We start from the raw sequence: 13,518 nt of genomic DNA, 5'->3' as shown, positions 1-13,518 counted from the left end.
CCATCAAGATCTGTCTTTGCCCAAACTGAGGAGAAGCAGCAGAGCTCACTGTTAACTTAGAGCTGTTCAAGTATGTCAGTAAAACTACCTGACAGTCTCATTCAGTTCATGGTAGAAAAGTGCCTATCTATCTATCTATCTATCTATCTGTCTGTCAAATGGTAAAATACATCAATTCTGAATGGCCTAAGTCTATATGCAAATTACTACAGGAATGTTTATTTCTAATTCAGTTCCTTTCTTGTTCTAGATAGGTAGATAGATAGACAGATAGGCACTTTTCTACCAGGCATATATATATATATATATATATATATATATATATATATATATATAGGTTCCCTTTTAGTCGCAAAACTTATTTCCAGCACCCATTAATCAGATAGGCGCTTGCACAGCAAGTGGTTCCTGTTCTTTTCAAAGCTGAGGGCTTCATTCCTCAATGCTATCAATCCAGCACCCTTCACAAGTTTCTGAATTCATTAATTATTATTACTTTGTTATTTTAATTGTTGTTCAAAGACATGCAATGTCTTGTTATACCTAATCCACTAAATACCACCTAAATAACAGATAAAAAACTGAACTGTGGAGTGGGGAATTGAGACCGCTGAGATTTTTTATTATTATTATAATTATTTAAAAAAACAACAACAATCCTGTGCCAAGCAGCTATTTTTATTTTAATAACAATTGATGAGTCAAAATGCTTCATCATACCTAATTAACTAATAATTACTATGGCAACTAGTGCTTTATGTGGCACATACTAAAAACATTCTTAAAGAAACATAATGGCTTTCCATTTTTGGTGTTTACCAATAGTCAACTAAAATTTGCCCTAATACTCTGTTGAAGCCAACCCAAAATTAGCAAAGCAGAAGAAACTTGAGTCACTTTCAGGCTTTATCCATTAGCTAGTAGTCAACAATCACTGAATGCATCAAGGGCTCGTAAGGATTCACGAGATACTCAGCACATTGTGGGACTTCTTGGAAACTGTTGCTGTCCATTTATGTACTGTCACTTAGGCTTGTTGAGAAGGTGACTGGGCCTTTCCAAGCAATGATGATCAGAAGAAGACGGACAGTGTGCTTCCAGGTTGGAATTTTGGGATGCAAGATCATTCCTATTAAAACTTCTGGTATTCGCACACATTTCAGTTGATATCCACTTGTCATTGGCACACTCATCGCCCTTCCAATCAAGGCAAGATGCAATAGGTGAATTTATTGGCAGACATACCATAAACAAGAAGTTTCCCCCTCCCCAGAGCTCCTTGTGTTACATTCACATACAAGGAAACCTCATTAAATGCACTGTTTACCATTAAACTACTGCAAACGCAGCATGTACAGTAATGGAAACCAACTATGAAGTTGCTTAAATGCAACCAACACTAAACATAAATATAAAACATATGGCCCATATTGCACAAACATGGTAACAGGAACATTTGTGTGTGTGTGTGTGTGTGTGTGTGTGTGTGTGTGTGTGTGTGTGTGTGTGTGTGTGTGTGTGTCCCTTAAAATAAAAATCCCCAAACTGGCAGGTGTTCCCCCACAGAGACCTGGCCCCACTTCTGGAGCTACTACAATACTAAGCCAGCGGTGGGAGGGCCAAAGCTAGCCCTGACAACCTTCCCTTGGTGCTAAAAATGCTTTATCATAGCCAAAAGACCAAGATACTGACAGAAACCATGTGTGCACGTTGTGGGGCAAGCAAAACTTGGAGGCATCAAAACCACACGCCTCCAGGCTTGGGCATGCACGTAGGATCTGAAGCCCCGGACAGGGGTGTAGGATGCTTGCCAGTAGTAAGGCCACATACAATTTCTGAATGACTCATGGATTTGGAATTGGATTTGCCTGATGTGACTTTGGACACAAACAAATTTCCTTAAAAAAAACAACAACCACCCCTCTCCCCACCAAAAGCAAATCAAACTGTGCTGAAACTCACAGCAATTTAAAAAAAATGGTAAAATACATCAATGCGGAATGGCCTAAGTCTATGGGTGCCCATAGTAATTTGCCTATATGCAAATTACTACAGGAATGTTTATTTCTAAGTCAGTATTTTCAATTTTGCCCCTCAACCCCATGTGCTCGGGAAGAGCAGGGTCTGACAGTAAGCAGGGGTGGGGGAAAGAGACTTGAGAGAAAAGTAGTCCAGAGGGCAAGGGGGCCATCTGACCCCCCTCCCTCCCCGATTTATTGTCCCTGTTGTAGCAGTTGGAGGGGGACTGATTCAAGGCAAACCTCCAATAACTAGATTCTATACTTAGAAAAGTTATATCAAATTTATACATTTTCCACATATAGAATCTAATTATTAGAGGGTCATCTTATATTCAGGGGCATCTTATAGTCAAGTAACTATGGTACTGTGAATTGATGTTGCAGCCTCTGGACCATACTTCTCACTTGTGCCATTTTAAACCTTTTCCTTTCTAAAATACCCTTTCATTCCCTCCTTTCTAATTTGCTAGCAGTTCTGCTTAAGCCAGCTCCTATCTGCAAATCCACTCACATTCTCTGCTGTCCTTTTCATGAATACTCTTAAATAATGTATAGTTTCTTCAGTGACTAACATTTCCTCTTCATCCACTGTTTCCACTGGTTTTGAGTTGATTTTTGTCTGAGATCTGTTGCTCCTGAATCCATTCAAAATGTTATCTTGTTTCATCTCTTTTAGCAAAGCACTTTGAGTTACCCTGCATGACAGTTGCCAGATAAAAATGAATTGAATTAGTGTCCACTGTCAAATCTCAACTTATCTTGTTTGTTTGACTTGGCTTACTCACATTTTATTGCCATTGCCTTTATATTGACTTTGTAAAGTGCCCCAAGGTGCTTGCTTGAAAGGCATTTTTATAAACGTTGATTTGATTTGACAAGTGAATTCTTGGTGAATCAAGCTCTTAATCATCTTCTATGAGATGAAGGGCTCTTAGATTTATGGAAAGCAGAGATATTCAAGTCAAAATTATAAACAGCTGCTTCTCACTACCTGGGGACACCTTCATATAACCTTTCTTATTCACTCATCATCCTATTCACTCACTATCTATTCACTCACGATTGTGCAACCTCAGATGCTTATTACTGGATAATAGGGGTAGGACTGACATTGCAACATGGTAATCACAGTATCCCTTGGGCCTTGCATTAGTAGTCACCTTCATGTTTGCATTCATGACCATACAGCTCTTCTAGTTGCATTATTTTCCATCTAAGTGTACTGAACATAGTTTTTTTTGAACTGCATTATATAATTTGCACCTGTCTCTTGATTGTTTTGCAAGACATGAGGCGATTAAGAGACTCCTCACTGATCTGCAAAGATTTTTTTATTACCCTAACCTCTCCCTCCACCACCACCAACACCACCACCACTGTGTTAGCATCTGCTATTTCAAATTCAGCAGGAAAGACACAAATCCTTCCGCTAATTTATAAGATCACAATCTGGTCTTAGCATCTAGCCCAAGTTTCCAGTAGAAAATTCCACGGGCCTTTAGGAAGTAGCCATAGCAGTGGTGGGTCTGTTAGTGAGGGATTCAAAGCCTGTTTTCTTCTCCATGTTCTTCACGAAAGTCAGAGTCCAGGCTTTCATGCTGTAAATGGAAAGCTTGGCTTTCATCAGACTAGTCTGTATATGGCTGCAAGAATCGAGTTCTCAAGCAAGTCACTTTTTTACTTGTAACACATTTCCTTGGAGTTCCTTTTGTCCAAAATTAGATTATTGTCCTTACTTTGCAAGTACTACTACTGAAGTCAGTAGGACTTGTTATGAGCTAGTGGGCATGTCTACACAAGATGCTTAATGTGCACTAGACTAATTGACTGCGCATTACAGCGTCACAGCAAAAACTAGCTAGGCTAGTGTGCACTAGTATTAGTTTACTGCTCATTAACCATCACAAAAAAAGCATGCAGTCACGGTAATGCTTAGTAGGGCAGCCTACTGCGCATTTATTTAGTACTTCCTTTTACAAGCACTACATTTTAATGTGCATTAATGAAAACTGTGCATTAATGAATGTGTAGATGCACCCAGTTAGTAGTGAATAAGGGCAGCAAAACTGGATTCTCATGGCATGTAAAACTGACCTACCCCAGACTGAATTAAATGTCCTCTACACCAGCCAGTTGCCTTCTGTCCCCATTCTGCTCTGTGGGGTAGGTTCATCTAGCCACACTTAATTTCCCATGATGCACTGCACCCAGAGATCTGCCATGCTACACACTTTCATGTGGTACATCATAGTTTTATAGTTATTAGGGGCTGGAAGGGATCAGATGACCCCAGCAAGATGGGCATCAAGACACTTTTTTGAAGTTGTATCTGAATAAAGAACCTGTGCCACACCAGAGAAATAGGAATAGGATGCCCTAGAACTATAATCCACAGGACGGACCACAGCAGTATTTTGGAACCTAAATATTTTTAGGCTTGCTGTTAAAAAAAAAACCAAAAACCCTTTTCTTAATGAAAATTTGAAATTCAGCATGACATCCTCCATCAGAAGTTTTCCTTTTAAAAGGAAAGGGCCTTGTCTTTCAAGACTTCCGGCCTACTTAGCTACTCTAAACTCATCAGTGTTTGAACACCCCACTCTGCCTAGTACGAGTGCCAGTGCTCTTCCCCCCTCAGCACATTTACAAAAGCATATCAGAGAGCTGACTTTTTTTTCACATGTGGCACCTCAAAGAAGGCGGGCTGTAGTGCTGCAGTGAGTGCTGTCCAATGAGCTTCATAATCCGCTCCAGAATGTAACAAGCATCCCTGCTGTGATGTGAAAATGCACAGGGCAGAAAGTCCACTTAATGTGCCACCAGGAAAGCAGCAGCTGCTCCAGCGAGCTCTTTATACATGTGTCATGCTTTAAGATTTGCCATTGTCTTTTTCTCCTGTCACAATAAATAGGCCTTGTAGTCCGTACTTTTAGCAAATGGGGCAAAACTCCAAAGATCAGGTAAAAGATATTTTTCTCTGGTAGCTCAGGAGCACCTGTTGCAGGCATGGACCAATGCTGTGTTTGGAAACGCACTAGGTGGCTGTGTTGGGTTTTAGTAGACTGAGTCTAAAGTTCTTTAAGCCTCCTCAGTTGTTCCAGCTCAGTTTATTTTCTCTGATCTTAGCTAGTCTCAGAGCTAAATTGCCAGGCTTTTTCCCATAACCAGAGCTGGCTTATATCTTCCATTCTCCTCTCCAAAGCCCCTTGGAGTCTCAGAGCTATGTGGTCTGTTGGTCCCGCTTTGCTACCTGGGATCTTTGCTTCACCGTTGGGACGTTCTATTGCTCTTTGCAAAACTTCTCCTCCTTGCAGAGGGGGAAGATAAAACTGGCTCTCCTGGGCTTCAGCTACCCCATTGTGCCAAGCCATTTCCACGTCAAGAGATGACTTGGAAGAAAGGCATGTGTCTCTCTCTCCAACAATGCTGGATGCCCATTTACATAGAGGCATTGAAAAAGCACCCTAACGTCATTGTCATAACTTCAACACATCAAATAGAATTTGAAATTGAACATGAATTTGTAAATTGTACATGTATCGCTCCTTGATGGAAACTTTGACGCTGAACTTTCCTCCTAATGTAGGTTGTGAACAGGTGTAGAGCACATGAGTAGAAGGCACATGATCTATTTTATCTGCAGCTCTGAGAGTCAGTACAACAATGCCAGGACATTAGAGAATTTAAGATTAAAAACTGCTTGAGTAGATTCATTGACTTTAATCATAGACCATGGAATGGGGTGGGCCACCCGGGCCGTGGCCTGACCAACTTTTTAGCACATTCATTTATATAACCCACATATGCGCAATTGTCATTCCAGTTAAAACTGTATAGCTACTTTTTTAACTGCATAGCTAGCTAAATTAACGTGCTACAAGTTGGTCAGGCCGTGGCCCGGGTGGCCCACCCTATTCCACAGCCTATGACTTTAATGATGCTAAAGCGTGAGTGCAAGTGTGAAGTGTAACTGACCCCTAGGACATACTGCCATATTGCCTCCAAAAGGTGAAATAAAATAGGTGAGGAAATAAAAAGGTGGAATAAAATACTCTTTATTTTAAATTGTGTGTTTTCCTGCATGGACCTGCATGGGTAAAGTGAGTGTGTGTTTTCCTGCATGGACCTCAGTGTGTAAAGTGACTGTGTGTTTTCCTGCATGGACCTGAGCGAGACCTATAATTAGAGAGCCAGCTGCTCTGGAACAAGATAAGCTTGGAAAAGAAAGCCTATGCATTATTCAGGCTTTGGAAGAATTAAATTCAATTTCAGGTGCCCTAAAGCAATGGCAGGTTTAACAGCAAACTGAAAGCAATGATGGAGCTGGGAAGCCATCTATGAATTTTAGTTCCCCCTTATAATGCTCTTATCCTTACCTATTTAATCTATCCATTATTTATCATTGATATACACTACATTAAAGCAACACTAATGTTTTAATGTGGAATACAGGCTCCGCTTGCACGACATTAATGGCGGAGCTCTCTGCATGCTGGACTGAAGATCATCTTCCTGATGGCTGTAGCCATTCAGCAGAGACCTGGAAGGGGGTTGAGGTACTGCTGAGCACCAGAAAGCAGGGGGTGCCAGCAGCAGTGGCTGGGATGTCTTACCTGTTGTGGGGGCTTTGGTTGTGGTTCCTGCTGCCATAGCATGCTCTCCCCTCCCTACCGGGGGGAAAGGAGTGGTGCTACATGTCAGGCAATTGCAGTCACCCCTGCAGCACTGGTCTCCTCTCCTGCACCCTCTTTTCAGAAGCCTAGATTTGCCTATGTATTGGTTATAGTGTTATGTATTATATTGTATATTCATTGTTTTAATACATTGGCTTATTTGAATGAGGGAAGAGAAGCAGGTAGGGAAGAGAAGTAAGGGTCAAGATAATCCAGTTGTTAGCAACACTTGGGAGTTGTCAAAAGACAATGCCAGGACCGGAGAAGGACCTGGGACCCAGAAGAGTATTGGTAAGGTTATAGCACAGTGGTTCTCAACCAGGATATCTGGAGACCAGACAGATGTGTAAATACTTTCACATGATTCTGGTCTTTCTGAGATCTTTGCAACAGAAGAATTGCTCTATTATTTTTCCACAATCAAAAAGCTAGGAGCTGGGCTTTTTGCAAGTGGTGTTTGAGTCTAAAAAGTTTGGGAACTGCTGTTACTGCATTTTAAACAGGGGCTCCAAGAGAAAAGAGCAAGCTGGAGGAACCAGACTAAGAGGCAGGGCCGATGCATCCTATCCTGCAGAACCTGCAGCCACAGCGGGGCCTACAACCAAGGGGCCGTGCCCCCTGCTGCCTGCGCCATGTTTAAGGGGCTCAACGCAGGCAGGGAGCCCCTTCCCAGTCGAGCTGGGGAGGAGTTCCCAGCCCCACTACCACCTTAGCCCTGGCCCCATCCCCAGGGAGGGAACCCAGGCATCCCCAGCACATGCTGCCCCTGCCTTGCGCTTCCCGCAGCACAGCCCATGGGCGTGCAGCCCAGCCCATAGTATTTTATTTCAGTGAGTTTATACTGCAATTAACCACAATTTTGATTTTTCAATGGATCAAGGGGCCCCCAAAAAATTGTGTGCTGGCCCTGCTAAGAGGCACTCCTCTTATTCTGGTTCCTCCAGTGGCACTCACTGGGAGATCTTGGAGTAGTTAGACCTGCCTACTTTCCCATCTGGGGAAGGTAAGTTTTTAAGTAGGATACATGTGTGTAATTAGTGGGTACATCTACACGAGATGCTAACTGCACAGTAGCCAAATAACACATGAAGACCAAGGCTGAAAACAGTTCACTCGGAGAGAAAGGAAGGAGATAGATGCACAGGTAGCACTGTATTCATGACAGGGAGCAGGGCAGGATCAAATATAATCCATTAGACAATTCTCAGCTACTGCAGGGTCTCTTCTGTCCTCTCCAACTTCCATCAGGCAGAACACTTGAAGCTTGAGGAAAATTTGGCCCTAAAACTGTATATATTTTCAGCGCAGTCATAAATCTAGAGCTGCTTTGCATTACTTTCCCCTTATCAGGTCAAAAAAAACATCCCACTGGCCAATCAGGCATCAGTTGTGAGAAGGTCACATGAACTTGTAACCTAAAGCAGGAAGGGCTCAGAACAAGAGAGCTGGGGCTGCAGTTCTTTCTGTTCTCTCTCTATATATAGCATATGAAAATGTTATATGGCTCTTTATTTCCATCCCAAAGGGTCTGTAAGCATAGGCTATTTACAGGCTCTGTCCTACAAATGTGCAGTATGAATTATGCATGTTTTATTAGCATCACTCTGGTGAGCAGTGTGTGTGCGCGCGCGTGCATGTGAAAAGGAGAGAAGTGGGATCTTGTTTTACGGAGAGGCCTCGGAAGAAATGAGAATGCAGGCCAGATCAGGACAGTGGCAGTTAAGCTTACATGGTCAAATACTCAGCTGCTGTAAATCAGGAGAAATTTCAGTAATTTAAATTTACACCATCAGAGGAGTTACCCACCAAGGTTCATTTTAGCAGGTGGATACCTAGAGAGCAGACAGGGAAAGAGTTGTGCTTTCCCTTGGCCCGAGGAGGTGGGGTGTAGAGGTTATGACTCTGGGCTAGCCAGGGCTGAAAAGACTTCTGACTATAACACAGACAGGATTAGGCTTTGGGTGTGTTGTCCTTGGCCTTTTGTAAGTACAAAATAGTCACACGGCATCTTTGTCACCCGCTCTTAAAGAACTTATTTCAATTGTAAGCAATAACAGAATAACAATAATAATTATTAATGAATGGCTGAGCTGCCCGTTGATTTTTTGTGTGCGTGCCTTTCTTCTTATACCAGGCCGCGTGGCGTCTCGTGAAACTGCGTTTACAGAAAATGCTATGCAAAAATAAATTGTCAATTGTGTTTGTAATCATTCTTGACTACAGCCCTGTGAGTCACTTCTTGGAAGCCTCATCCATGGTTCAGCCAGAGTTTAATGCCCCCAAATACTGCATATTTCTTCTCCCAGGCAGAGGGAATTTCATATGTGGCGCCTTTAATTAAGGTCCAGGAGACTCTTTTACACAAACTCTCTTAACGGTTTAGGTTTTTTTATTTTTTCTCTTTGTTATGGAATTTTTTTTGTCTCAGTTATCTGACCAAAGTCCTCCTTATTGTCTGTTTCAGATAGCGGCTCAGGCCGTGTTATTTATGTGCATGAACACAGCGGGCATCTTCATCAGTTACCTGTCAGACAGAGCTCAGCGCCAAGCGTTCCTGGAGACCAGAAGATGTGTAGAAGCAAGGCTGAGGCTGGAGACAGAAAACCAGAGACAGGTATAAAGAAGGCTATTGCTGCTTTCATGCCAACTGAAATGGATACGTTGGTAGGACCAGAGTGTCCTCTCGGTCATGCCAGTGTGATACCATGGACTTCAGTGGAATCACATCTGATTTATGCCAGTGATACGAAGTTTATGCACATCACTTTGCTGTTTTTTTCTGACAGATCTCAAAGGCTTTCATCAGGAAGTCTCTTCTTTGCCAAGCAGTATGAAAGTGTCTTCTTTCATTTTCTTCATTCTTGTACAATAGCTTTTTCTCCGGCTACAACCCTCATCTGGCCTTCTCGGCACGTGGGTTATAGTCACTTTGTGTCCAGCAAGTGCTAGATCATAACATGCGTGTCTGCATTGCCACTCTCAGTAGTTTTAGATCCGTATGCAACTAAGTGTAACTTATGCTGTTGTTTGCTGAAAATTTGCTGAAAGATTTTGTGTGAACACAAATTATTTCTCTTTCGTATTTCCTTCCCTTTTTGCCATTTCATTCATAAAGAGATACAAGGAGATGTTATGCCAAAGATTTATCGCATTTCCCCTTCACAATGCATATATCCTGATATAGGTTGTATTGGATTCTTTGCACAGAAGGTCAAGGTAGTGGTGTTACTTGTTATATTGTATTAAAATCTGATAAAGTTTATCCGGCTATCCTGACATCTTCCAAATATAAAACTGATAGAGCATGTGAAATCCAAATAACTGTATGTTCATAGGAATAATTCTACTTTTATATCTAGAAATGTCTAGCAGAGTGTGCCAGCATGGGCTGAGGGGAAGAGAAAGAAAATAAACAGATGGGATGGGACTAAAATTGTGCACGCGGAAGTGGAGAAGTGTTTCTTTGCAGAATTAGTCCATGGTAGTTTCTAAGAAACTATATAAACTGAAGAGAAGTCTGTATAACCAGGTACCCAAATGCAGAAAAAGGTAACAGGGATGATATAACTAGGACTCACTCCCCTCTCTGTTCAAGAGCTGCTTGCAGTAATGCAACGTGTGTTGCCTTTAGGGTCTGTTTCCAAGGACTACAATAACAGAAATGCTACATAGTTGCTTTTTCATAATCTCTGAGAATTCATGGTCTTTCTAAGTCTGGGAAGTGTATAGAGGTGAAAGAACGTAAAAAATATATCCTTTTCACTTACTTTCGCAAAAGGCTATGCACAGCTGATACGTGCAATGCCAAATACCTGCCAACATTTTTGTATCATTATGTCCTCCAGTTCAAACGTCATCAGAATAGTCTAATTACTCCTCCATTAACATAGGCAATTCTTAATGTACTATAGCTGTAAACCCTGCTTGTCTTGCACTTGGGTTTATTTCACTCTCATTCACATTAAATCTATACATATCCCAACTTTTTGGATAAACAGATCACTAAGCAGTCAACCCTCAACATTTCTCAGGACCATCATACACCCTCATCATCAATATTTACATCGAAAAGGGAAGGCCTACTAATTCTCCAGACTATGAACCACTGCTTTTTAGTCCAGTTATGGTTCATTGACCATGTTTTGGGAACAGTTTCTCTATTGTATATTAGCCACAATAAGGTTTACTGGCTTCCAACATCAGTAAGGTTCCCTTTCAGGGAATGAATGGCATAAGTCCTCTCTATATTTGTTTGCCCATTTGTAAAATGGGGATGCTAAGATAATGAATTAAGAGTCTTTTTCTATACACACCTTCTGCCAGGGTGCACCCAAGGTAGCCAGATTTTTTTCATTTTTACAGGTATAAATCAGAGAGTCAGAGATGTTATTGTAGTGTAAAACTGGTGCCAATGAAATTTAAAAAATACAAAAAAGGGAGCTACACCTGGTTGTAACTATTATGCCCTTAGTAAGTATTTACAAGAATGACCCCTAATAAGTTGATGATTCAAAATGTTTCATAAATGCTAACTATGAATGTTTTTGAGTACTATTAGTAGCAAGTTTGTGTTATGGTAGCATCCAAAAGCCCCAACTGAAATCAGGTTTCCACTGTGCTGGGTGCTCATTACAGCTGAAAAACTTATTTCAGTTTCTACCTCTCAAGATCCCATTCCCCAGCCATTGCAACTGTTTAGTGTTGGCCTAGGAGCACCAGTTATGGACAGGAGCCCCAGTGTGCTAGATACTGTAGAAAGAGAGAACAAAAAAACAGTTCCTGATTAAACAATTTATATTCTAACTATGAGAGACAAGGGGCACGTCTACATGTGTAATTAATGCTCATGAATAAACTCCAGAGCTTATTGCTTTGGAGTATGTTGCTCCCAGGTGTGTTGTTTGAATGCGAGCCCACAGCATGTTAAGCCAGGTCAGAGTAGGCCCGGCTGGCAGACCCAGGAGCTCAGCCTGCTAGCTCAGGGTTGCCCCCCGTCCCTGGCTCAACATGCTGCGGAGGGCCAGGCTGGGGCATGAGGATGCTCCAGTGTGGGGCTAGCTGGCAGATGGCCCCTGCGCTGAAGCGCCCTTGTGGCCCAGCCAGCCAGGGCAGTGTCTACACATGCACTGCTGCAGAATAAAAAACTCCACAGCAGGATAGTACTTGTATAGAAGTAATACATCTAGTAATACAAGTACTATCCTGCTGCAGAGTTTGTTAGTTTACTCCAGCCCAGTAGGGGCGCACATGTAGATGCGCGTTGTTTACTACAGAGCTAATTAGTCTACTCTGCAGTAAACAGCTTGTGTAGATGCGCCCAGCAGGTAAGTGGAGGGAATAAAACACCCAGGAGGCAGCGTTGGTGAGCATAAACCTGCTAGATTTTTTGGTGGGATTGGTGAGCCCCAGCCCCGCAGCACTAGTGAGGACCAGAGCTGAGATACTGCTTGATAAATTCCACATAGAAACTGTGACCTATTTAAAGCAAAAACTGTTTCATTTTTGTTTTGTCTTCCAAGCCATCTTTCATCTTTGTGGAATGCAGTGAAATTTCAAGGTGAAACCAACAAAATCATGGTTTTTGCCCATTTTGGAGGCATCTTTTTTTCTGGTGCAGCTCTGAGCTGAAATTGGACAATTGAAGTGGTGGCATCTGTTGCAAATCATCTAATTCTTGTTATTCTACAGTGGCTTTTTTCTGGTTTCCTTTGATCATTATAAAGATTTTCATTCTTTGATTTTCTTTATAATGTGGATTCATTACCATTTTACATTGGTAGCACTGGTTTTCTCTGATGCACAGTCTATACCTTATGAGCATGGAAACATCTATATGGGCCACACTCTGCTCTTGGTTACACTGCATCCACATGAATCCAATGAGCCATCTAGGCTCTAGTTAAAAGATTACTGATTTCTGGATAAATATTTCAGATATCTCTAAGTGACTAAGTCCTGTTTTCAAAAAGTACCTACACTTTTAGGACCTAAATCTCACTGATTTTCATGACTTACGGTTGAAAGAAATTTTCAAAAGCAATTAAGTGGCTTAGAATTCCCATTTTCAGAAGACCTTAAGTCTATAAGGACCAGTGAGGCACTAAATTTACATGTTTACTCTACATCAACTATGTGGCCAGTAACAGTATTTGGTAAGAATAACTTTTACTGTAATAGCTTACAAGAGATATTTGTAGTGTATCAGTAGCAAACGTTGGCATTGCTTGTATCTATTCAAAAAACCGCAAGAAACTTGATCACCACATTACAATGAAATTCAGAGAAGGGTGTTTGGGCACTCCTTTCCTATTTTCACTGAGAAATCAAATCTGAGTTTTGGTAAAGATCACAGACTTTGGTAGCTGACTGATGAAGACTTCCAAAAAAAAGGTTATTTGTAGAAAACTCAAAAGAAAAAAAGTGGTGAGCTAATGGAGATAACAGCTGACATAATATGTTATGAAGACAATTTTAGCTTAGCAGGTACTGGTCAGTAAATTAATTCGCCTAACGAATGGTAGAAGACAATTGCCTGGTGGTGTCTAAAAATTATAGAGGTTGCAGATAATGAAACTGGCAACATCAGACATCTTCTCTTACCTCTTCCCCAGTATGACTTTGTATGTACGTGTATATATATACTCTGCATATGCAAAGATTATACTGCTAATCACTGACAAACACCAGCTGCAGAGCTGGTCAGATGTGTTGGAGGTTTGAGGAATAAAAAAGACTTATATCCAAGTCTTTGAGTAGGATATTCCAAGATGAAAGAAGAATGGATTCTTTATTTCCAACTTGATCTTATCTTATAGGCACAGCAG

At 41.5% G+C, this 13,518-nt stretch overlaps 1 protein-coding gene across 2 annotated transcripts in view; it reads left to right on the top strand.

Moving 5' to 3' along the window:
- Nucleotides 1–13,518, top strand: part of ADCY8 (adenylate cyclase 8) — a 200,468-nt gene that overhangs the window by 50,892 nt on the left and 136,058 nt on the right. For both annotated transcript variants that reach the window (XM_090040660.1, XM_090040659.1), the window contains exon 2: nucleotides 9,159–9,308. In XM_090040660.1, coding sequence (XP_089896786.1) covers nucleotides 9,159–9,308 — 150 coding nt within the window. The remainder of the gene's footprint in view (nucleotides 1–9,158; nucleotides 9,309–13,518) is intronic.

Source organism: Crocodylus siamensis, chromosome 3, assembly GCF_052110815.1.
Source record: "Crocodylus siamensis isolate JL-2025a chromosome 3, ASM5211081v1, whole genome shotgun sequence".
NCBI lineage: Eukaryota > Metazoa > Chordata > Crocodylia > Crocodylidae > Crocodylus > Crocodylus siamensis.
This window is presented reverse-complemented; position numbering and strand designations above follow the sequence as displayed.